Raw genomic sequence first — 26,132 nt, forward strand, 5'->3', positions numbered from 1 at the left:
CGACACGCCAAAGAGGAGTGCAAAATATGATTGTTTAATTTCAGCCGTGTTGAAGGTCGAAAGATGGTTGGAGGATCTTCATGACAAAAGGCGATTGATCGAAGCTTCCTTTCGCAGTAGAAAAACCCAATTGGAGCAGTGCCTTGCGCTTGCTTTGTTGGCGACCGATCTTCGGGATCTCGAAGAAATTCTTAACGATAGAATTGCTGCATTGTCAAGCACCTGTGATCAACTCGGTGATTCCTCGTCTAGCGCAGAATTGCTTCTTTTCGAATTGAAGAAATTGCAGGCCGAGGCGAAAGTAAATGTTCAGCGAATAAAAATAAATCTCGATGAAAATTGTTCGTTAAAAGCGTTAAAGGCTAGCGAATGATTTATTTATCTTTTCATAGGAGTTTCAAGACCGATCGATCAAGATTACGAAATCGACCGAACGATTGGTGTCATCGGGACACTTTGCCGGCGAGCAGGCGACCGAGCAAGCATACGCTATACTCGGCGCAGCAGCCGATTATGTCAACGATTTGGATCAGTACGAGACACTGTTGAACAGAGCTGTGGCCTTTTTCGAGGCCGCACGATCGGTGTGTACCTAAATTGTACTTTAAAACGATATCATCCTGTTGACTTAGTTTACCAATTCTATGACCCCTTAACCCATTCTTTATTATATCTAGCACAGTATTAGTAATAGTAACAGAACGAAAATGATCATTTTGATCTCTATATCTCAGGCTATCACGAAATTGGATCAATTGGAGATTCAACTGGTGACAACGGAACATCCACCGTTTTCAACACGATTAGCACGCTTTCATGCTCAGACGGTTAGCACGATCGAGGACGTTACCTCGAAACCTTTGATGGAAGGATACGCCTTGCTAGATATCACGGGAAGAGGAGCGCCCGGAGCTGAGGTTAAGTCACGCGATTATTCTCTAAATGGCTAATTATATCGTCTATTTAATGGATCTATCTCATTCGTGCCTTTCGTATTTGTTACTTCAGGGCGTGAAACGTACGGTCGAGGAGCTAGAGAATCGAAAGATACGTTTGTTAGAACGATGCACGGCTCACGAAGAAGAGAATCTCGAGATATCCAGAATGATAAATGTTTTCTTGGAGAAACACGAGGAATTGCACATTTGGTTGACCAACATTGCCGAAGCATTTCTTCAAGGTCATCAGGACATGGGTAGCGACTTGCCAATGGCTAAGGATTTCTATCGGCTTCATAGTCAGCTTTTGGACGATTTAGAGAAACGAACGAACGAGGTGGAACATTTGGAATTTGAAGTACTTCCGATACGTGAACGATTGGACGAAGCGCAAAGGCGAGAATTTCAAACGAAAATCATCGAGCTGCAAAATTCTTGGACAAAAACGAAGAATATAGTTGCTCATAGAATAGATCTTGGCTTCCTTTACGTACAGTTCCATGAGATCGTCGATGAACTTAGGAACAAAATAGAATCATTGGAGAACGATCTGAAGAGCAACGCTGATGTTCTGAACGAAACGACAATCGAGGATTTGAAATCTAAATGGAAAGCTCTTCAGCCAGTCTATCTGAGACTTTCTAATAGCGGTAAAGTTTTTCTAGACGAAGCTGCCAAGGTATTTGAAATTTTTACGTTAGAAAAATAATGAATGATCTCTAGTTCAATTTTATCAATATATCGATAAAATGTGATATTTTTTTTTTTAGATCAATGATCCATATTTGGATGTACCAAGAGCATGCTTGTGTGTTGAGACGTTGTTGGAGAAATTTGCGAACAGACAATTGACCATTACCGAGTCTTGGGAGAAATGGCAAACGACTATTAAAATATTGAGGGAACGACGAATCGAGCATGAACGAAAAATCGAAGAAAGTACTAGGGTTGGTTGATCCCTTGTTTTTTGATCTTATTCATTTTGTTCGATATTTAGCTAAAAGTTTCTTTTTTTTTTTTTTTTTTCTTTTTTTTTTTAACGAAATTTCAGACGTTAGAGTGGGTTTCCAAGTTCGGCGAACAGTTGTATCCGGTTATAACTTGTCAGTCGATACGAGTTGATTCAATACTTCGTGATTTGGAAGGATCGAGACGACGTATACTACCCGAATTAAACAAAGCTGTTGACGAATTAGATGCACGAATCAAAAGTATCGATAATCTGGTTGAAAAAGGTATCCCAATCTTGTAATATTTTTTTTTTTTTTTTTTTTTTTTTTTTTTTTTTTCGTTACGTCATTTTTCATCCCTTTTGTTCATATTTCGCGTTATTACCTTGCTAGGTCAGATGCAAATCGATCAAGAAATGTCGGAAAGATTATCGCAGATGTACGAGAAACTACATTCTACGGCTAAAAATTACAAAGATCTGTTGATGTCTCTGATTTCAATATTTGAATGCCTTCACGAGGTGGAACACAAGATGGACGAGGCTAAAACAAAGGTCGATTATATAACGTCATTCTCTAAGTCGTACGACGTCGACGGAGCTGTGAACGATCTCGAAATGATGAAACGAACGATTACGGAGTCCTTGAAGCATATCCAAACAGAGATTGAAGCAGTCATCGTTAGGATAAAACAATTAGAACCATCGGATGCTGCTTTACGGGATATCGAGAAACTGAGGCAGGCTTTGGATAACGTTGCCTCGCCATTCCAAAGATTCACGGTTGAAACATCAACGCGCATCGAGGAACATCGCCGGATCTGTATCTTTGGCGAGGATCTCTCGCGTATAGACTCGGATTTACGTGATTTGAACGATCAATTGCAAACTGTCGATGGAAGATCCAATGAGAATTTACAAGGTGCCAAAGCAGCGGCCGCTGCTTTTAGTCAGTTCGAGGCAACTATGACGGTAAGTTCGATTAAATTGATAAGAAATAATTTTATAGTTAATTATAACAAGTGATCACTTTGCTGCTGCTATAATTGACGATGGAATTTTAAATTACGGTAAGACAATAATATCCAAGAGATAATCAATGTTTTTAGACATTTATTTATAATTTTATAGATTTTGGAACAAAGAATAGACGTCTTTGTAAGAACGACAGAGGATACCATAGTGACTTCAGCACCACATGTGAGAAATGATTTGACATCTTTGAAGGAAAAATGGAGGGATCTGAAGTCGCGTATGGAAAATTCGAAAAAGCGAATGGTCTTGTGTATTCAGTATTTCGAGCTATTAGAAGAGGCCAAAGAATGGTATAGAGAGGGTGGTAAACTCTTGATAGTTATTGCTAGGAAAGCCACTAGCGTGAAAGTTCCAAAAGATGCTACTGATTTGTTACTAGAGATCGATAATTACTTGAAACCAGGTGAACAGAATCAAGAAAATAGAATCGAAAGATTGAAGGAATTGTCTACGATTATTTTTGGTACCGATAGATTGCCACAGTTCAATGAAGTTATAGTTGAGAATCGGCAGATGTTAGATTCGTTCGCCGTTATTTCATCGGAATTGCGTACCTTAGTGCAGAATTTACAAAATGCCGAAGACCTGAGGGAAAAGCTAAGAATGGAAAAGTTGGAAGCTGATGAGAAATTGCATGCTGTTAAGAGAGAAATGGCAGCCGCCGAGGCAGCCAGAAATGAGGCTGAAAATGCAAGGAAGGTGGCAGAGAAAATAGCTGCAGAAACATTGGAACGTGCCGAGATGGAAGCAAAGAGATTGAAAGAGGAAAAGCTTGCTAAACTCGAAGCTCAGAAGATCATAACACAGCCGCCGTCATTTTCTGTATCCGCTCAGACGGACAAATTTGAGAGTACCGATGAAAGATATATCCACGAGAGTCATACTTCGGCCGTAACGAAAAAGGAGATTCATATTTTACAAAAGGTAAAGTAAAATCCTTGATTTTTGATTGCTTTTCGGACGAATTATTTTATTATGAATTTGATCGTTTAATTGGATTTTAGATGGAAGTAGAGAAGATCGTACCCATCGTGCAAAAAGAGCCAAGCCCACCAAAGCAAATGACCGAAGAATCTCATAAATCAATCGTACATGAAGTAGAGCAAAAGGTATCTCCTGAATTTACTATTCCTTTGAATGATGCAACTGTTCAAGAGGGCGAAAGGTTTACTTTCGAGTGCCGCTTGATCGGATATCCCATACCAGAAGTGGTTTGGTACAAGGATGGAATATCCATTTTAAATAATCCTGATTATCTCACCACCTTCCATCAAGGAATTTGTACCCTTACAATCGAAGAAACGTTTGCCGAGGATTCAGCAAGGTTTACTTGCAAGGCGTTCAATAATCTTGGATCTGCTGAAACATCAGCAATGCTAACGGTCAAGGGTAATAAAATTAATTATTAATATTTGATTATTATTATTTATTATTCCATTGATATGAGTCAAAGGAAAATATACAAGTGTTCTCTTTTGTATTTTTATTTCTTCGCGTTTCTATAGAAACAGCACCAGAGGAGCAACCCAGTCCTCCTGTCTTCGTTAAAGAATTACAACCATCGGTGGCAATTGAAAGTTCCTCTCATAGATTGGAATGTACGGTAGAAGGAAATCCATTACCAACAGTTCAGTGGTACAAAAACGAAACTAACATTGATAATTCGCCTGATTACGTTATAACTTATAACAACGGTGAAGCTTGTCTGAGTTTCGAAGAAGTTTTCTTAGACGATAGAGCTATCTATACCTGCAAAGCCACCAATCGCCTTGGACAAGTGTCTACTTCTGCTGTCCTTGACGTAGAATGTAAGCAATAATTTCGTTTGCAATCATATTTCTTTTATAATACGATTTCGCGTGCTATATTCATATATAAATATATTGACATTGTTATAGCAATGGAAACGTCTACGGAGAAACCTTATTTCTTGACACCATTATCGAACGCGATGGCGAGAGCAGGACAGAGAGTAAAACTAGAATGTGAAGCTACCGGTAATCCAATACCACGATTATCTTGGACACACGATGGAAAGCCGATAGATGAGACCATTCACACGAAAGTAATTATTCCTTCATCAATAAAGTTTACTTTCCTTCTGTTACTTGTTCTCTATATCAGCATTTCTTTTTACCATGCGGCCCAATACATTTGTTTGTAATGATACCGCGGCCCAATACATTTGTTTGTAATGGTACCGCGGCTCAAATATTTATAATATAACATTTTGAAGAACCTGATAGATTGGAGTCATTGTATTATATTATTTTAATGATATAACTCTTACTGCGATAATATATCCCCGCTTTGACCTATGATAGTAGTTATCATTTTTTGCGGTCCATTAAAACATTTGACAATATCGTAAGTCGAGAAACGCTTTTCTAAATCATTCGAATCAATGACATTTCGAAATAATCCTTTCAGATTCAAACGGAGAGTGGTCGAACGAGTTTGATCATTTCGGAAGCTTTTCCGAAAGATGCTGGATGTTATACGGTGATAGCTAAAAATGATGTAGGCGAAGCTAGTGTATCGTGCAATGTATCAGTGAAAGGACGTCTTCCTCGTGAAACCAGTGATTCCGAATTCGCCTGCAGTGACATGGAGCCCACAGAACCGAAAATTCAACTTCGTCTGAAGGATCATGAAGTTGTCGAAGGGCACACGGTCAGGTTGGATTGTGTTATAGTTGGCCAACCTGAACCCGAGGTGAATTGTCTATCCCATTGATTTTGATACACTAATTTTCTTACGAACTTTGATAATTAACGAAACTTGACTGCTCTAGGTAATCTGGTATCACAATGATAAGCCCGTGAAGGAATCGGCAGATTTTCAATTATTATTTCAAGGCGACAAGTGCTCCTTGATTATCCATGAAGCTTTCGTAGATGATGCCGGAGTATACAGGGTGGTCGCCATTAATTCTGGCGGTGAAACGTCTAGTCAGTGTACATTAAAAGTTATACGTAAGTTGAGCTCGCAAAATATCATGAAATATGGTAGGATCTAATAGATTTAATTTAAAGGCTTGAATTATATTAGCAATTTCTCGTCATTCAGAAGACGTGGACTCAAAGGACAAACAAGCTTCCGAATCAGCAATACCTAATTCACCACCAAAATTTGTGAAATTGCCGACTGATTCTTTGGTAGCCGAAGGTGAGGATGTGAGTTTTGAATGTGCAGTGACTGGTGAACCGAAACCAGAAGTCAAATGGTACTTTGACAACAGTGAAATCATACCAGACAAGAGAATCTTGGTGAGTTCTTATTCTATATATATATATATATATATTTTTTTTTTTTTTTTTTCTTTTTTTTATTCCATTTAATTCTTTTATCTCAATTTGCTGATTAATATTATTCTTTTACTTTGATAGATAAAACAAAAGGAGGATGGTACGATTACGATGAAGATTTTATCAGCCATTCCAGAAGATAAAGGTAATTATGTGGTCAAGGCTACGAATACTTGCGGAGAGGCTAAGGCTTTTGCCAGATTGGTCGTACGATCGTTGAGTGACTTCAGGAAAAAAGAAGAATTTGTCAAAATGGAAGAGAAATTGATACCACCGAGTTTCAAGGAACGATTTACGAGTAGGCTCGTACCAGAAGGGGTATCTACAAAATTTGAATGCATTGCCATTGGAAAACCTGCACCTAAGGTAGACTTTATATATTATCATTTTTATCAGTTAATAATAAAATAATAAATGATTCGGATGAAAATGTAGGATGATCATTGAGCATAGAATAATTTCTAGTCTCTCGTTCGTTCAATTAACGATAAAGAATAAACAATAACAGACGATCACTTATGACCAACGCTATAAGCGATACTAATCGATGGTCGAAGGTCAAGCTAGCGCGCGGATCCTCCAAAGAAACCGAACTTGTTCGCAATGAAATCTTTTCTTCGATATCTCGAATCGACTAGCCTTCGAAAGTTGGCCAGCCTGTTAAGAGGTAACCGACCAAAGAGTAATTTCGTGCTACCGGGTTATATTTAAACCTCGTACAATGTATCACGTTTGAAAATCTGCGAGCGCGTCCGCGAGCGGAAAAACTCGGCAGAAGTTCGTACGACGCGTCGTCGTGCGAATCATCGGGAAGATGATTCGTTGATTGAGAACATAAGGAGAAAAAAGAAAAAAGGAAAAAGATAATACGAAAAACGAACAAGAAAGAAAACAAGGCAAAAAAGAATAAATTTCTACTCGACATTTAGATTCAGTGGTTGTTCAACGATCGACCGGTCCATGGAAAAGATTTCTTGGTCTCCGTTAGTGGCGATCGGCAGGTACTGACGATACCAGAAACCGAAAGTTCGCATGCTGGGACAATATCTTGCGTGGCGGAGAACACCGCCGGTAAAGCGACCTGTAACGCCAAATTAGAAATCGGTGAGTTTCATCTTAAATCGTTTCTTTTTTTTTTTTTTTTTTTTTTTTTTTTATATATCCAATCTATCCTATTTTTTCTTTTTTTTTTTTTTTTTTCTATTTTGTTTCTATTTTATTATCGAGTCTATTGCACCCTCATCGAGAATGGCGATGGCAAAATAACAACGATATGGGCAATGGTGCCACGAGTTATTAATACTCTTATTTCTGAGCAAGAGCTTCTTATTGAAAATTTCATTCACGAGTATCGGCGAGGCAAAAGTCCGATTTAACGCCCGAGAATTATATGACATCGTGACACAGCTGCCTACCCTTTTGAAATTTGATAGGTTCGCACTATTTTTGATTGGCCGTACGATTCGATTTTTTTCATCGATTGCCTCGTCCGAATAATTACGTCTACTTTCCGTTTTTATTCTACTTGTCCGTTTGATGGGATAAGAACCCGGTCAATTTTTATTGCTCAAACAATATTGGATGATTCCAATATTGTGGGTGAGCGAGCATCGCGCATGCGCTCTTCAAACGACGAATTTATTTTTAACCGTGGGTGCAGTTGAAGAAATTCTTCTTTTCCGTATCTTTTCCATCGCCGCTATGAGACATTACTTTGAGTCATGACTATAAGTAGATTTCTTATAATTCCAAAACTGTTACAAATTTTGTCGCTCACTATGTAGATATTTCAAATTTAATTATTATAACGTCGGAACAATATATACCAATTGATTTATCTTCCTATAACGTAAGACAGTTCCGTATTTTTTTTTTTTTTTATACATATGTATGTATATACGTATGTATGTATGTATGTATGTACGTTTGCAAGTTAAGTCAGTCCACGCTTTTCGAGCGTCTCTTCGTCTCTCTTTCTTTCTCTTTCAAAGACACGTACACGTACACGTATACGATACATGTAGAAACCGTGTTATTTTTGTCGGCGGCACGAATACCCAGTACGTAGCTTAGTCTAGAGTCGCTAACGCCGAGAATTTAACTGCTCCTTCTTCTGGGAGTCAAGCTTCTATTAAGACACTTTACGAACGACACTACATTGAACCTTGATAAAGAATATCAAGACAAAAAGAATCGGTAAATTCTTTGTTTAGGATTTATCAAATATATTTTAGGCATTCCAATAAAAAACAATAATATAAATCAACGCCTACAGAATGTCCATGATTAATTTAGCTTATCCAGGACAGGTCAGATTTGCATTTGTGATCTAGATACATCGAAATGCATTCCCTGATCTTTAAGAGTTTAACCGTATGCATTTTGGTAACTGGCCAAGGCATTTGGTTTCACTCAAATAGCAATAAACCAGAAATCAGAGAAGATCGGAAGGATTATGTAGCAAGCTCTTATACTTTTCGCATTTGCTCATTGTTCGTAACAATTTTAAAAGTTATCTTTCTCAATTATGAAATACTTTTCCGTATATCTGTGATATTTGTACTTGAATTGCGCAACCTCGACAAATTCCACATTTGAGTTTGAGCACACGTTTAATCGTGCCAACTATTAATAAATTCATGATTTAAAAGAATCGATCCGTATATAATAGATTCCCTGTCAAATAACAAATAACGATTGATATATTACAGATCGATCAATGTAGAATTCAGATAATATATAAATATCTTGAGATATTTTGATTGTTGTTTATGCACGTATCGTTACGTGATATTACGAGTAATTTTTCAATCGAAATGTGGGCGATGTCTACGACGAAGGTCGATTACTAATAAAAAAAACACGATGTGTCTAATGATAGACATCACGATTAATCATCCTTGTTAGATATCGGGCCGAAAAAGGAGGAAGGTATAGAAAGAGTACTTGAGTTAGTCGAAGTAAAACCTGTCGAAGACATGCACGCGGCAAGTAGTAGCGACAAACATTTCTCGGCTGAAAAGATGTCGGACGAAGGAGGATTAGGCAGTCAAATTCTAACTAAAATGTCACAAACCATTACGGAATCTACGACAACTCATACGTCCACGAAGAAGGAGTTTATATCATCGATGATGTCCTCGTCAACGGCAACACCCGGACAGGAACCTACCAGCGTTACCGTGAAAAGTACTGTTCACAGTACCGAACAGTCAACTTCTGAAAATGGTGCTCCTCCTGTTGTTCAGGTAATATATTTTCTTCGCAGAAATCTTTCGCAATGGCTATAAGAAGAATGTATTGTTCATCAGTCACAGAAAGTCGAGGAGTTCGAAAAGATTGTCCAAGATCAGCCAGGTGAAATTCGACAGGAGAAGACTGTTGTGGTGTCTCAAGGCGAGGAAGGTATAAAACGTGATGGGAAGACTATGCAAGTTCAAAAGCCAACTAGGAAATCAACAGCACCGAGATTCGTTTCGCCGTTAACAGGAATGATCGTGGATCAAGGCGCTGATGTTGTCGTCGAAGGAATTGTTGATGGTAAGAAGAATACATTTGATGCTAACTTGTTGTGAATTGCATGTTATTATTTTTTTTTTTTTTTTTTTTTTTTTTTTTTGGCAAATCTCATGGCCATTGCACTTTGCTCGAAATTTGTGATCACTTATTATGAAATGCGGCCTCACATTATAACAAGTCGTGAAAGATTTTATAAAAGGAATTCGTTTTCATTTCTTTTCGTCGTTCAACGATCATCGGGTTATTAATAACTATGTTCGCTCATTGATTTATATAGGCTATCCGCAACCGAATATTTCTTGGTCAAAGAACGGACAGGAATTACAATCTAAGGACGGTGCCAAGACGAGTTATGCTCATAATCACGTACGCTTAGAGTTGAAAAATGTCAACGTGAAAAATGCCGGACGTTACACTTGCACTGCCAGCAATGAATGTGGATCAGCGAGCAGTACTGCTGATCTGGTGGTCAAAAGTGGGTAATCCGATAATAATGATACTTCATTAAAAATCATCGTCGACGTATGAAGAATAACGAGTATAATGATATTTCAGAAACAATCTTCCCACCTGTATTCGGTAGACGATTACAAGCACAAGTTGTGAAACGTGGCGATCGTGTTCTTATGGAAGTTGAAATCACTGGTACTCCAGAGCCTACAGTTATTTGGTACAAAGATGACGTTCCTGTCAAAGAACAACCACCCGCATTGAGAATAAGACAACAAGGCAATTGTTACATATTGCAGATCGATAAAGGTAAATTGTGATTACAATTCTCAAATTGTTGTGCTAGCCACATTTATTTTGTCAAATATTATACGTATTATTTATATTTTCAGCTGAGAAAGTACATGCCGGAAAATATATGGTACGTGCGACTAATGCTGGCGGTGAAGCTCAAAGTATAGCAGATTTTGCTGTGTTCGAACCTACACCCGACACTATGACGGAAGTTCACAAGACGGTTATTTATGAGAATGTTCAAGATAAAAAGATTATCCAAGTAAGTGTTGCTTTTCTCGCAGGGTTGTATATATATATATATATATATATATATTAGGGACAATATATTAAAATTCTGAATGAAAATTGTTTACATAAGTGTAAGAGTTAATTATATAAAAAAAAATGTATATACTTGTATGTAGCCTGACGTAAAAAAGTTCGATGTACCGTCAGCAACTTTGAAGACAGAGCAAGTAGCAGCGACAACGATCCAGCCAAGTTCTATTTTAAAAACTATTCCAACTCCAAGTCCAGCTTCAGCATCTACCTTATCCACAATCCGTACGACCCAAGTAATCGAAGAGCCAGAGATGAAAAGTTGTCGATCGGAAACGATCTCGTCAACGTTTGAAACTCATCAAACCGAGACTAAATCGGAGCAAAAGTTCCACATGAAGTTAGAACATAAAACTCCGCCGATAATCGAACCGAGAGCTCGTCCCGAGCTAACGACCACGGTAAAGCAAGTTACCCAAGAAGAAATCAGTTCTAAATTTATCGAGCCAAAGTCTGTGACCGTGGAAGAAGCGACGAAAATCGAAAACGAGAATATAGAAACTTCGACTATCGCGAGAAAAGATGCATTAAGTTTCTTTGAATCTATTACGAAGGAAAGTGAGAGTGTACCGAAGAGACCAAAAGAAATGATTAAGTTGATCGATGATGCCGATGGAAAGGGTCATGAAGTAAAGGTTGGAAAGCTAACGCAAAATTACGAACGATCCACCGCTTTTCAGGAGATAAAAAAGCCTGAGCCGAAACCGACGGACTTTCAAACGACTAAGAAATCTGTCCAAGATATTTTTACCAAGTTGGAATACGGATCCTCGTCGCGCGGAGTAGATAATAAATTATTTGATTTTCCATACGAGGAATACAAATTACCACCGTTAGAGACGAAAAAGACGCTTTTGGAAGATATCACTGTATCGGGACCACCGATAATCGAAACGATTTCAAGATTAAAAGCTCAATCTGAAAGTACCGAAACAATGACGGAAGGATTCACTCTGGTACCGGAACCACCACCGGAAATAGGATACATGCCTAAGCCCGAAGAGATTAAAAAAAAGAGCCCTGAGGTACCACTCAAGGCGAAGCAACTTCAAGAATCTTTTGAAAAAACTTTATCTCCTATAGACGCACCGGTTGGTGGTGTGAAAATATTTCCTATAACTCCTCAAAAAGTTGTAGAGAGTCCTAAGATTACGAGGAAGCCCTCTGCAATGCCAGCCCCACCATTTGAGCTTGAAAAAAAGGAAGTCATTGAAGAGATATGCATTAAGAAAGATGTTCATGAGAAAAAGGACAGTAAGATCTTGAAGGAAGAAAAAATCGAAGCGCCAAAGTTCGTTCCAGCACCGAGTGTTGTTAGACCACCATCACCTCCAAGACCCTGGTCGTCGTCATCGGATATAGAAACTAGATCACATGTATCTACGGATATTTCCGAGTACAGATGTCACTCTGCCGCATCCAGCCATCAAGAGATATTACGATCAACTTCACCGCGACCTTCTGCCGATGGTTTAGCGATGGAAAAGTCATGGGCAAAAAAATGTACAGACGCCACGCGAAAATCTTGGCCACCACCGAGTGATTCTACTACGACTATGCCTAAACAATTCCCCGGAGAAGATTATAAGAGCTCGACGAAAGAATTTAAACAGGAAACTGAACATACGTCAGACGGAGGTTTTAAAAGGACAAGTATGGAGTCTTCGAGTACCTTAGAAAAACGTTCTTGGAGTTCGAAACAGGAATCGATGGAGAAAGTTATAGAAAGAGCACCTTCGCCGCCCAAGGTAAAACCGATTATTTATAAGGCTGAAACTATTAAAGTCGATCATGCCATTAATACGATTCAAGAAAAATCGATGCATGAAAAGTATACATCGGAATACGACATCCAGAAACAGGCAAGTTCCGAAAAAACAATCGAAGAGTTTTCATTAAAAAGTCCTTGGCCAGTGGAAACGGATTTAAAAGCACCTGGATTAGTGAAAAGTGTCGAACCACCGAAAAAAATATTTGTCCTACCGCAGGAATCTTCTTCCATGACAACCGAATCTCATTCGTATGATTCGGTTATTTTGGAACCTGGTCCACCGCCGGAAATTGGCTATGTGCCACCACCGACGATAAAAGAGAAAAAAATAGAGAAGATCGAGAAAACGCTAGAAATGTCATTAGAGACTAAGCCAGCTAAAATTCCACCGGGCGCTATTAGAACTATACCACCACCAGTTTCGCAAAAAAAGGAAGAACCACCACCACCACCACCACCGGTTCTACCACCCAAAGATGTTCGAATCACTCCGCCGCCTATTCCCGCGAAACAATCTCTTTTGGATAATTTAGAACCTTTTCCGTTCAAACCATCTCCATCGCCGACGGTAACTAAACCAGCCACGAAATTTTTGCCACCTGTAACGCCAACTAAATTTGTTAAAGGAACTTTCGGAAGTGATTACGAATCGGACATAGAAATTCATGTCAAGCCAAAATGGCGACCTTACGAAAGCGACAGCGAGGAGCCACGTTATCGTAGAGTACAAGCTCCGGTTCCCAAACAAACCACTAGACCAAGATCAACGGAACCGGAACCATTACCTCCTTCCAAATTTGATATTCCTCCGGTAGAATTCTCAGGTCCGTCCAAATCCGTATTAACCGAAGAAACTCAACAGAAAATGTATAAGAAAACAATTTTCAAACGACACGAAAAGGAAACGAAACAGCAACCAAATTATCAGCCTAGTCAAGCTCAAGGTTCTCCTCCTGTCGTTTTAAAGCCAGGTTCTCCACCAATTTACGTTCAACCAATCAGCAAATCTCAAGCACCTAAGTCTCCACCAACGAAGAAACCAGAGTCTCCAAAGTTTAAGGTGAAAACCTTCCAACAAGAGAGTGGTTATATGGCGGATACGGATGAGCCATTACAACAAAAAGCTTCAAATATTACCATTCAAAAAAGTTTTGGAAAACACGATGGTTCTACCAGTTCGGCAAGCTCGCACATAGAATCTCGCACGTCCTATTCCGAGAGCAAATCTGAATACTTTGAAAGTAAAAGTTATCACAGTCACGAACAACATAAGAAAGAAGTATCGTCTTTCGCTCCAGCTACTACACCTCCACCTCCTAGTTCCTTATCAAGCCAAAAACCTGTCGTCGATCAGCGAACGTCATTTATCGAGAAGACATATTCTTCATCGAGTGGAACCGAGCCCACTAAGTTAAAAACTGCGAAGGTTCGACGTGTTTCTGCGTCTTTTTGTTTTGCGTGTTCCTTGTGCAATTATGTAGATGTATATTTTGTATCTCCTCAATAAGCAATTAACAATTAAATCCCAAGATATCAATTGATTAACATTACAGAAATATTTACAGTATTACTGTTTTGGAGTGATGTTTTTGTGCATGAAAGATATGCTTTACCTCAAGAGTGTTCTTAGTGCACACAAATAGAAAGCTAATGTTAACCTGTGTTTAGATCATTTTTGTTTCTTCTTTTTTTTTTTTTTTTTTCTTTTTTCTTGGTCGATCGTCTTGAGCTTTGCATAGATGAAATGAGAGTTAAGATTTTGCTAATTAGAGAATGATCGTGGATTTATTATCGGGGATTTATTTCTTACCTCGAATATATTATTTCTCTACAGGAGACAGTTTATACTACGGATCTCTCTTCGCATCGGAAAATGGATACAACGCGGAAAGTACAGGCACCCTCTCCAAGCCCTTCCAAATTTGTCAAGGGCGAATTTCGTGAGAGTGATTACGAAAGCGATTACGATGGTAGAATCTCGTCTGTCTGGAAACCCCGCGGTACCGAGACCGATGATCGTTCTTTCAAACCAGTGAAATCTACCTTAACTGGTTCAGGTATTTTTTAAATTCAAATAATAATTTACTTGTCCAATACGATAAAGATATATATATAACTCACCATATTAGATAGTACCATTCTAAATGTACCTATACATACGTGTCTATAATTGCTCTGATGTAAATATTTCTTGACATAGAAGTAGCACTCTATGCACTAGATTTGATATTTTCTACTTCCTTTGACTTCTTTATTCCGTAAATTATAATACTAAGGATGGTGATGGGATAATCCTTTTAAAATATAATCGGGTAGGTTGTTCAATCAGGATATAAAGTGAATCGATCGTACAGGTGAAAAATAATTAGAAGTTGACCCTAATAGGAGTCTTACTTTGCAACTTTTTTCCAGCTTACAACAAGTAGACCTCCCGGCAAGCTTTCTTCTCCTCTCGTTGTAAACCTCGCGAGACAAGTTCTCCTATCTTCCTGCTTCGCTTGTCTCTCTATCTTTACTTCTTGGCTACTATAAGTACGTACGTTAGTTAACCCCCAGCTTTTCTTTCTAAGGCTTCAAACATGTATATCCAATTTCATCGCTCTTTTCCTGCTTTCTTCTCTTCGTGTTCTCTTCTGTCAATAATTAACTTCATCGTTGCGGGATTTAATTCTCCCAAAAGAATTATATCGTATAACTTGAAATCATACGCAATGGCTGTAAGATGCTGTTAAGGGTGCAAAGCCAATAGAAGAGCAGACGTGAAAATGGTCCAAATAATGTCCAAAAGTATGACCTTCTTTCTTTTATCGAATCCTCTTTTGATCGAGGTCACCCGGGAAATATTTTCTACGTAGGAAAACCGATCGTGGCAACACCATCAGAAAAAAGAATCGAAGAAACGTCATCGGGCTTTGATCAAAGAACATCAATGAAAGAGGTCGAGCAAGAAAGTCGGATAGAAGATAGATCGATCGTTACACCGACCAAGATAAAGCAAGTTTTATTACCTGGTTCTCCACCTGAAATCGCTTACGCTCCACCTCATGGTCAAGAAACGTATTACGAAGCACGCGCGGGAATGCCTTATCATAACGCAATTGGTACGGAAACTAGGAAAACAGTTCGAATGGATGAATCAACGGAAAATAGCAGAAGAATCGTCACAGTTGAACAGACTAGTCGGGTCATCAAGTTCGGTGATGGACAGAAAACGACAAGCGATCTTGGTCCTGTTGATTCAACGAAAACGCAAAAACAACAGAAATCCTATTACCGCGTACCGACTCCTAAGAAGTTTGTACAGGGCCAATTCAGAGAGTCCGATTACGAGAGTGACGTTGATTCCAGCAGAATTAGACCAAAGTGGGCACCTGCAGATAGCGATTCGGAGGATCCAAGATACAGAAGAGTTCAACCTCCTTCTGGGAAAAGTATTAGGTCGAGCAGCCTTCCGGTTAGACAAGAACACGTGGTTTCACCATTGGAATTTGATACCGGTCCACCACCGATGAAAAGACAAACGTCGATGACTCAGCTACGCGATGAGATCAAAACGAGCAAGCTCGAGGCACAGAAGTTTCAACAGCCGCCATTTTCGAGGCAAGACGAACAAGTTTTGCAGCCTGGCTCACCTCCTGAATTCGGTTTCGTATCCAGGAACGACGTCAAAAAAGCTGCCAATCGTAAGGGCATTTCATAAGATTTTTTTACTTTACTTTTATATTCGGTGCAAAAATCATTTTTCTCAATAGCCAAATTATTTCAGTTTGTACAGTACTGTAAAATATGACGTTGATTGGAGGACGGATACAAAAATTGTAATTACTACACTCGTAGATAGTTATGTCGCTTTTATGTAAAAATAATTGCGTGTTATTTTATTTTCTTACACATTTTTCTATCATCATCATCATCATCATCATCATCATCATCATCATCAACAACAACAACAACAACGCGTTACACCTTATTGTCTTTTAATTTCATATTTTTTTAATTTCTTTTATTATTGCATTATATCATTATTCACTTCAGCTTATTTTACATTTTCTATTTTTTCTATACTCATCTTCTTATTTCTTCTGTTTCTTTTTATCTTTCTTTCTTCTCCATTTACACGTTCCTTGTTTTTTGTCTTTTTAAAAATTTGCTGACAAGCTCATATCCCGTAACACGAAAAATCTGAAACATCCGTAGACGTGGCGTCACGTCACATGAGCGATATGACGAGTACCTTCAAATCCAAGACCGAAAAATTCGTAAGTGACATCCAGTCGGATCTGAAGCAAGGTAAACCAATCCTAAAACATCCTGCTGAGAGTCGTGTTAGCGACAGTGACGAGCCGCGGACGTATAGAGAAGAATCTCGAGTTGCTGAACACGGTAAACACAGACATATGACTTTTACATAAAACACATAAAATATATTTCACTCTAGAGTTAATGTCAATTGTTAAAAGTTACGAAGTTATTGTAGTGAATAAATTTCAAAGACGAATTAATACAAGTATATATAAGTTTATCGTCACTCAACGACTACAGGGATGAAGCAAATCGATCCGGATACTGGACTAATATATTTCAAGTATGACTTCGGCTATGAATTTGGAATCGTTTTACCTGGCGAGGGTAAGAAGACCATCACTAGTACCAATAAAACGATTCAGGGCCAAAGACGAGCTAGCGACATCGAGGTGCCTATCGTTCATGAATTTACCACCAAGAAGGAAAACGGTTATGCGAAAAAGGGAACGACTACGTCGTCGTCCTCGACTCGTTCGACTAAATCTGCTACGACTAAGTTTGGCCCTTCGAAAACAGTAAAATGGGAACCAACGTCCGAGAGCGAATTTTCTGAAGCCGAGGATACGAAGAACGCTAGAAGAAGATATCCTGGCGTTGGTGGAGACACTATGCCACCACCACCGAGTCTCGTTATACCTTGTTCACCGTCACCGTCCAGATGGGATTACACCACGCCTAGTCCGCTTTCCCTCAGTCCAAGCTTGCCGAGTCTCTCTCCCCGATACAGTAGCGCCACTGGACCACCTAGCAACGTGGATTCTGCAGGTATATACCTGCCTTCGACGCCTTGCCTTTTATTGTTATGTTCGATCATATCTATTGCCATTTCAGAGACATTTTCTGCTTGATTTCATGCATTTGCACTTTTGCTGATTTTTTTCCACTGGAATTCGCTTGAGGCATTGCACTATAGACACATATATTTCGAATATTTCGGAATAGCATTTCGGAACGTTTTATAGCGTTAAAACGTTACAAAACTAATTTCTCTTTGCATGAGAATTGGTCATTGTTTTAGCAGGGCATTTTGCATTTGCAAGAACATCAGAAAATTTGCTTATTGGATTTACGAAGAGAGAAACTCAATATTGACTAACTCTATGCATTATTATTTAGGCATGAAATTTGTGATTTCCCATGAAAAGTCGGTTTTTCTTTAAGCAGTTTATCTATCATTGCTTTATCCGTAAGCTTCTGAGGCTGTCTATCTAGAAAGTGGTATGGTTGTTAAGTTATACTCATTTATTTTTTCTTTTATTTTAGTCATGTTTAATTTAACAGGTTCGCCATGGCCAACGAGTAACGGAGTCGCATCTACTAAAGAAGTGATCCAGCCTTATCTTGAAATATTGCCAAAGAAGGCTCCTCTCTTTATCACGGTAAATTATTTTTTGGACTTGTTGCTTCATTGAAACGAGACCGTTTGAAGTTGAAATTTGGTATAATTGATGATTTTAGCCTCTGAGAGATATCGCTGTTGTGAGTGGACAAACCGCGAGATTCGAGTGCATTGTCCAGGCAGAACCACAACCAAATATCTTGTGGTCGAAGGATGGTAGAATTATTGAAAATTCTTCCAATTTTGAAATACATTACAGAAATGGTGTTTGTCGTCTAACTATCGCTCATGCTTTTCCTGGTGCGTTATTAATTGGATTAATTTTTTTTTACAAATCTTGTGTATTACTTTCTTTTTTATGATATTACATTTTTCAGACGATGCCGGGACTTACGCTTGTACTGCCACAAACGGTTTAGGATCCACTGTAACTTCCGCTACCTTGCAGGTTCCAGGTAACAGACGATCAATATACGCACCTATTTAATGATGATGAAAAGGTGGTAGTATATTAAAAAAAAAAAAAAAAAAAAAAAAAAAGGGAAAAAACAAAAAAAAAAAACAAAAAAAAAAAAAAAAAAAACAGAACACGAAGATACAGCAAAAAATGGTACAGCTTATGTCATGAGGGTGGTGGAAAATGTCTAACTTTCTGTCGTCCATGGACTTCGAATCGTCATTTATTTAAATGTTTCATGAAACTCCAAAAAAATGAAAATCCAAGAAAATAATTTCAATGTCATATTATATGATATTTTATTCATTTCGAAAGATTGTAAAGAAGAAGAAATTAACGTCAAATCCAAAAATCATTCAATTCGTTTAAGTTCAAAAAGTATGATTGTTTTGTATTTTTTATTAATATTTCGCAATATGGACGAGGAGTTCTAGTCAATCATCAGTGAGAGGACGAGAAAAATCCGAGTGATTTCGAAAAGTGGTGGTGAATTTTTTTTGTAGTCGCGTCATGAACTCTTTTCAATGCATTTTTGTCGTTGCTGACACTAAAGACTTTCGAAAAAAAAAAATCGCTTCGATAGGCTATTTTCTTTTCTCTTGCGTATTTCTCTTGCACTTTTTCTTTCTTGCTCTCTTTCTTTCTTTCTTTCTTTCTTTCTTTCTCTCTATCTATCTATCTCACTCTCTCTCTTCCTCTCCCTCTCCCTCTCTCTTTTCTCAGTTCTTTATTATTTTCTCTTTAGCACATGATCGTTTTCCTAACTTTTTTTTTCATCCACCCTGTCATAGATTAGAATTATAGTTTTCTTTGTTTCTATTTTTCTTGAAAAATTATCTTATATTCTCGTGAGATCGACAAACTTACACAGTAACACATATGTATAAAAAAGATGCAGCTAAAGAAATTCTACGAGTATATTTCTATATTTGTAAGATGAAACGAGAAGAAGAAGAAAACGATCAGAGATTCAAACAAAAAAAAAAAAAAAAAAAAAAAAAAAAAAAAAGAAAAAAATAAAATAAATAAATAATAAAATGAAAAAGAAAAAAAAAGAAAAAGAAAAAGAGAGAAGATTTTGAAAAAGCGTTCATTTACATTTCTTAAATCATTAAGCAAATCTATTTATTTATCTAAGTAAGTCTTTTGTTCGAGAATAAAAATGCTAGTCACATTTTGTTACTTAAAATCTAGACGAACGATAAGACTACTACTATTTGTTATTTTCTTGCATAAATAAGAATGAATCGGTTGATCGAGGATCGACATATGTTGCGTTCCTCATGTTTTTAATTTTTTGGTGTTTCCACGATATATTCATTAATTTCTTCCGATTAAATACATAAATGAATTTATGGCGAAGGCGAAACACGAGATTGTCATAACGCATTCGCGAAAACATAAACAGATCATTGTTAATGTTCTTATCATCGTCAACGCTATTGATATACTGTGTAAATAAACGTGTGCTTCCTCTGCAATATAAAAGCTGGGTTTTATGGTGTAACCATTTATTTTTCTCTTTCCCGCCCTGCTGTCGCTCTTTCCGTATCAAAAAAAAAAAAAAAAAAAAAAAAAAAAAAAAAAAAAAAAAAAAAAAAAAGAAAAAAAAGAAAAAAAAGAAACAAAAAGAAAAAAAAAGAAAAAAGAAAAAAAGTCACGAACCATGTACTTACATGTAGTTATGTCTGCGATGGATATTCATATGTCTTGCATGTACACAATCGAGAGAAGCGATAAGGTACGATTTATCGAAAGTCAAAAATAGCAAATTAGTTGAATGTTCTGGGAATATGTAGAATAATTTTCTGTAGAGAAAATAGTTTTAATTAAATATGCACGATCATACGTATTATAAATGATAATCATTGAGCACCATCAAAATCGAGACTGTGAATCATTACTAACACTTGGAGATTACTAACTTATCATTAATGGTACTGGGTAACCTATTGCACGTACTTACATACTTGCACTAGGTATCATTTAATTTAACTATTCGTTCGATTGCAACAAAAATGACATAGTATATTTTTTATGCGATAAAACAACATTATTAAAGGAAACATTATTAAAATAACAATCGTGTCATTTTTGTTCCATGGCAAATGTAATTTATATGATATAAAGGCGAAAAAAAGTAGTCGGATTATTTTGGATATAAATTTTCTCCGAAGAGTAGACGAATTCTGAACGGAAGATATGAAAATAGACGGCAAGGTAAATCGGAAGTGCGGAGGGAAATGTTGAATTGCCGATCTAAGAATAAACGAAGGAAAACAAGCTATATACCGATTGTTCAAAGATGTTTATCTTATTTATTTATTTATTTATTTTTCTTTTTTTTTTTTTTTTTTCATTTTTTTTTCGAGAATTAAGAAGGAAAAAACGGATTCTTCGTGAAATCCATTGCGTCAAACATTCGAAAAAATTTGAAGGAAAGGAGAAAATTGCAAATAAAATTTCTCGTTTATTTGTTCTGTTGTTCAAACGAATTTCGTATTTATTTGATCGCAGCAATTACGTATATAAATCGTTAAAATTTTGCGAAAGAGTCGAGTTTAAGAATCACCGACTGTCTCGATGAGCGTTATCACACTCTAAATAATTTTAATTTTTGAGCAAAGAGTCGCAATGAAAGAAACGATAGAGGATCTCCGGGGGGTTTGGTACGCGGGGAACAGCCAGAAATAGCAATGTCGATCGAGGAGATTTTCGCGGGAGGAACTTTAGAAGCGTCGTAAGTTTATTGCGACTTGAGCGAGTCAACTTGGACGTTTCTCTACTCAACTTACCTCGAGCGCGTTGTTATTCGTTCTGCACGAAAGATTTTTGATCGGAAACGAATAATACGATGTTTCGGCATCGATGACGTCATCCTTCCTCTCGTCGTCTACCTCGAAAGAAATTATTTACTTAAGCGAGTAACGATTTAAACACGAGTAGAGGAGGAAGACAGATAAAGAGAGAGAGAGAGAGAGAGAGAGAGAGAGAGAGGAACGCGCTTAACGATTCGCTTGTTTACTTTTCGTTGGTGCCTTCTACCGAGGCAAAAAAGAAACAACGAACAAATTCGCATGGAAGAAAAAAAAGACAAAAGAAGAAAAAAAAGATAAAAGGGAAAAGAAAAAAAGAGAGAAAAAAAGGAAAATAAAATAGAAATCTTCCCTTATTCCACGTTAAACGCGATTTCAGGTGTATCCTTGCAATATGACACGAGCAATCGAGAACGATCCGTCGATGAAGAATTATTGGAATGTTCACCGAGGTACGTAGCATTGAAGGATCTCTTTCTACCTCAAGAAGAAATCAAGCTCAGCCTAACTAATCATCGACACGCATCGATTTACGAATTTGCACTGGCACCTAGTTACAGGTAGATGGAAATATAGATAGAGTCAAATATCGTTATGTTCTGTTTTTTCTTCTTTTTTTTTAATGCGATCGATGGCGTGCGTTTACCAAGCGGAATTGCTTTTGCAGCTGCGAGGACGGCAGTTATCTTGAAAATCGTGCCGGTGAATACGAGTACGACGAGAGGACAGGAGAACCGTACGCTAAGCCAAAACGTCTTGACTTTTCTGATATCGAGAGAAACGGGACGTATTGCGACCTCAATCAGGACGACGAGAATGAGGATGATTTGCATACGCAGTTATTTCGCAGGATCGAGTCAAACGGTAAAGTACATTTTTGCATAATATTACGTATTATAAGTATCTACGTATGTAGATTCACGTGTGTATATATACATATATATATATCATTGTAAGTATCTAAAAAGAAGAAAGATTGGTTGGACACATTCAGGGTTTTAGCAGTGATTACTCGTCGTTGTCCGTGAACCGCGAAAATAGAATTCCACGCTCTCGTCGATTGGTCTACCAGCAGGTGGACAATATGAGCGTTCAAGCCTTGCCCGATGATTTTAGGAGGAGAGTTGAATCATAGACACGATGAAGCACGATTAGTAATGCCGACGAATATTTCACGAATCTCGAAATAGAAGCTCGTTGGTAGCGCTTTGCTCTACCTTCGTGAAACGATGATTCATACTCGACCCACCTTTCCTTGATTCTACTGAAGTTTTCTTCGGTAGAGAGCTTTCAACTAGGACGCTCTTTTAAGTTTGCATTTTACGATGATTGCTCGAAATAACCATGAAAATCTAATATCAATCATTTTATTTACCTACCACTTGGATTTTGTCGTATGTATTGCGAAACATCTAACAGGTATAGCGTAAGGTGGACTTCTCTCTCTTTCTCTCTCTCTCTCTCTCTCTCTCTCTCTCTCTCTCTCTCTCTCCTTCTTTTACCTCGTAACACGAAACCGAAGGTATTGTACAACGATTCCGTCCAGCATAATGTCTGAATTACACGCTCGCGCGACTGGATCTGACCTACAACTCACGAGCGAGACTTCGTACGAGTGCAGTTTAAACCGCGGTTACGCTGTACCATATGTTTACCTGCACGATATAATCATTTCAAATTTCTGAGTTACTTTATTGAAATATCGTTCGGTGATTGTTTTTCCTTAATAACTTTTCTTCTTCTTCTTAAATCATATCGAACGAAAAATAGGCGAAGAAATAATAATTTTTTTTCCGATCTGAACACGCTTAACGATTGAATTTTGATATCCTAAAGAATGTCATCGATTATTTTTACGATCGAGTAATTATTTTATCGGAGAGATGGTGTGTAATAATATTTGAGCTTACTAGGATTAAATGGTTCATTCTGTATATATAAATAAATAACTAAATAACTAAATAAATAAATAAATATATGTATAGACACACACACACACACACATATATATATATATATACGTGTAAGAAAGTATACATAAAGCGTGGAGCAGTATCGTTGGCACCACACATATGTAAGTTACGCTTACCGTGCGAGTTTGCGAGGACCAGCGCGTGTCTCGCTCCGATTCGTCGGGATGCGGAATGCTAACGGTTGGATAAGATCGTTCCTATACCTACATAAATCTCACATGATACAGGAACGATCTGTCAACTGGCTTAATTATTCTGACTTTTTTTTTATCTAAAATGTCCTATCAATTTGAGCGAATACCAAAAATTGATTGAACCAAACGATAAAATTTCCGAAACGTAATTCGAAAGAACGTAAAGTGTAACACTTTTTGTGAGAACGAACATCTATCATATTACAAGATGAAAAAGTAAAGAAAAATACAAATTAAAAAAAGAAGAGAGAAACAATGTCGTATAATCGTATTGATTAAATGTGCTACGAAGCGAAGTGCGCGCGACATTTTAAAAATCGAAGCTCGATATTTGGATAATACTCGAAAGGAAGGACATTAAGAGTAACACGATGTTAAATGTAAAAAGGAAAAAAAAAGGAAACGCACTCGACTGGTGATTCGTAACGAATTAAAAGGATACTTCGTCGCATCGTCCAACAAGTTCGTACTCACTTACGAGTATTATTACTCGCGTCCCTCCTTCTTGTCGTCGTCGTTGTCGTCGAACGAGTTTAGAGCAGACCGAGTCAGCGACATGTCGCCGCAAAATGCGTCGGCGAGCTCTCGAAACTCTTTCATCAGGGGTTGTTCATGGCTAAACTTGGCCAACAAAGCCTACGTACGATATGTACGAGTTGAGCTTAATTGATTTATATTATTTTCAATATTTCTTGCATTTTTTTCTTTCTTATTTTTTCTTTGTTTCATTTTATTATTTTCTCTTTTTTCCTTCTTATTATTTTTTCCTTTAATTTGTTTCTGCTTACCTAGCGATGCCGATGTCTCGTACAATCAGGTCATCTGTTAACAAATCTCACGTTGATGTTCCAGTTTTATACAACAAAATCGGTAGAAACTATGTCAAGGATTTGACTTTTTCCAGATTGACGCGCTTAAATTCGTCTATGAAAGTAGAAATAATTATGAGAAATTTGAAATCTGGTAGCTCTAAATTTTATTCAAATTCTTCTCGTTCAAGGTTGCCCGAAGGTCAATAAATTCGTATCATTGAATTCCAATGACTTTTTCTTCTTCCTCTTCTTCTTTCTTCTTTTTTACATTTATTAAAAATAAATATAAATGTCAACTGTAGATGAAATAACGATTGTAATCGATATTACGAGAAAGGACGATTACGATTGCGGACAGGTGTGATACCAGACAAGTTCTCGCCGACGATATGTTCGTGTCCATGTCATATGTAAAATGTGTCTCAAAAGATAAGGAGAGAGTTGAGAATAAGAAGAAGGGAGAGAAGTAGAAGCCGGGGAAAAGATATAAATACAGTCTATAGAAGGTTGTGAGTGCGTGTGTGTAAATATTGTACTAGTCTAACGTGTATAAAGATAGAAGGAAATGGGGCGTTTTGGAAGAAAAACAAATGTAGGAGAGAGAAAATTTAGAAAGAAGTGCATTTTACATTTGTTCTGCAAATTGAAGCTTTTTAACTTGAATAAAGATGTTTTGAGAAAATATCGTTCAATTAAATTAAATGATATTAAGAATGATGAACATTTGATATAAATTAGTAAATAATGAAATAATAAAAATGAATAAATGTAACATATATTGTTAAAAAAAGAAAGCGAGAGCGAGAGTAAGTTTAGAGAAGCGGGAAAAGGAGTAAGAAGAAGGAGGAGGAGGAGGAGGAGGAGGAGGAGAAGGTGGAGGAGGGGAGGGGAGGGGGAGGGGGGGGGGGGAGAAAATGCGTAGACGCGTGGGTGGCTGTCAGTGAGTACGAGAACTGCGTGAGCCGCGCGTCGTTTTATCGTATCGTGTCATGTTGGCTCATAGATATCTCCTTTGCCGAATTTAACAAAACGTATGTCTATAATTCGAGTAAGGAGGTATACACGCGATACACTCCAATTACTTTTACATCGAAAACATAAGAATTAGTGAAAAGAAATCAGGATTTTCTCGGATCTTTCTATGAATAATTTGAAATTCATGAAAATGCATTAACTAATATATTAATCAATTTAATTGTTTTTTGTTTTTTCTTTTTCCTACTATAGTTAATCCTTATCGTCGTTTATATCGGATAAACAAAGCAAAGAAAATTACAAGTGCAACGTAGAGATTTCTCACGAAACATATGTGGATAGGTAAGGCGAAACGATGCTGTAATATAATTAAATCTTATCGAAACAATTCGATCGAAAAGAAAAAAAAAAAAAAAAAAAAAGATAACAAAGCATCCGTTTGTTCTTTCTTACGCAAAGAAATGAAACGGGTTAGTTGAATCGATATACGAAAGAGCTCATGCAGCAACTTTCGAGAAAAAAAGTCAATGTCATTCGTTTATTATTACAACGATTTTACACATAGAAACAAGCCTGAATTTCTTCGAAGGTTGAAACACGCTTGTAGCCCTCCTACGTCTAGTTACGAAGAGCCAAGGCACATTTTTTATATTTTCTAATCAGACACGCGAAGATC

The 26,132-nt window shown here is 37.5% G+C and overlaps 2 protein-coding genes and 1 long non-coding RNA gene across 18 annotated transcripts in view; 2 read left to right on the plus strand and 1 right to left on the minus strand.

Moving 5' to 3' along the window:
- The window catches only part of LOC124954284 (titin), a 38,040-nt gene extending 17,847 nt beyond the window's left edge, over positions 1-20,193 (plus strand). For 4 of the 16 annotated variants that reach the window (XM_047506962.1, XM_047506969.1, XM_047506966.1 and 1 more), the window contains 29 exons: positions 45-301; positions 393-584; positions 735-917; positions 1,009-1,617; positions 1,709-1,885; positions 1,990-2,173; positions 2,282-2,859; positions 3,019-3,846; positions 3,927-4,311; positions 4,428-4,730; positions 4,821-4,987; positions 5,353-5,637; positions 5,717-5,897; positions 5,974-6,191; positions 6,312-6,596; positions 7,160-7,334; positions 9,138-9,478; positions 9,542-9,770; positions 10,027-10,224; positions 10,305-10,508; positions 10,592-10,755; positions 10,901-14,011; positions 14,420-14,642; positions 15,441-16,268; positions 16,783-16,968; positions 17,128-17,655; positions 18,154-18,269; positions 18,349-18,529; positions 18,607-20,193. In XM_047506962.1, coding sequence (XP_047362918.1) covers positions 45-301; positions 393-584; positions 735-917; positions 1,009-1,617; positions 1,709-1,885; positions 1,990-2,173; positions 2,282-2,859; positions 3,019-3,846; positions 3,927-4,311; positions 4,428-4,730; positions 4,821-4,987; positions 5,353-5,637; positions 5,717-5,897; positions 5,974-6,191; positions 6,312-6,596; positions 7,160-7,334; positions 9,138-9,478; positions 9,542-9,770; positions 10,027-10,224; positions 10,305-10,508; positions 10,592-10,755; positions 10,901-14,011; positions 14,420-14,642; positions 15,441-16,268; positions 16,783-16,968; positions 17,128-17,655; positions 18,154-18,269; positions 18,349-18,529; positions 18,607-18,716 — 11,426 coding nt within the window. In that variant the 3' untranslated portion in view covers positions 18,717-20,193. Of the gene's footprint in view, positions 1-44; positions 302-392; positions 585-734; positions 918-1,008; positions 1,618-1,708; positions 1,886-1,989; positions 2,174-2,281; positions 2,860-3,018; positions 3,847-3,926; positions 4,312-4,427; positions 4,731-4,820; positions 4,988-5,352; positions 5,638-5,716; positions 5,898-5,973; positions 6,192-6,311; positions 6,597-7,159; positions 7,335-9,137; positions 9,479-9,541; positions 9,771-10,026; positions 10,225-10,304; positions 10,509-10,591; positions 10,756-10,900; positions 14,012-14,419; positions 14,643-14,997; positions 15,373-15,440; positions 16,269-16,351; positions 16,404-16,782; positions 16,969-17,127; positions 17,656-18,153; positions 18,270-18,348; positions 18,530-18,606 lie in introns of those variants that run through there. The other 12 variants (XM_047506976.1, XM_047506974.1, XM_047506975.1 and 9 more) reach the window with 10 other exon arrangements.
- Positions 1-25,256, minus strand: part of LOC124954297 — a 41,470-nt gene extending 16,214 nt beyond the window's left edge. Inside the window, exons 1-2 of the long non-coding RNA XR_007102509.1 lie at positions 22,149-25,256; positions 21,482-21,579 (exon numbers count right to left, since the gene is read on the minus strand). This is a non-coding gene — a long non-coding RNA (uncharacterized LOC124954297). The remainder of the gene's footprint in view (positions 1-21,481; positions 21,580-22,148) is intronic.
- The window catches only part of LOC124954283 (titin), an 86,294-nt gene continuing 82,033 nt past the window's right edge, over positions 21,872-26,132 (plus strand). Inside the window, exons 1-2 of the mRNA XM_047506951.1 lie at positions 21,872-22,062; positions 22,170-22,366. The gene's annotated coding sequence lies outside the window, so the exon portion shown is untranslated. The remainder of the gene's footprint in view (positions 22,063-22,169; positions 22,367-26,132) is intronic.

This window comes from Vespa velutina, chromosome 15 (assembly GCF_912470025.1).
Source record: "Vespa velutina chromosome 15, iVesVel2.1, whole genome shotgun sequence".
Lineage (NCBI taxonomy): Eukaryota > Metazoa > Arthropoda > Insecta > Hymenoptera > Vespidae > Vespa > Vespa velutina.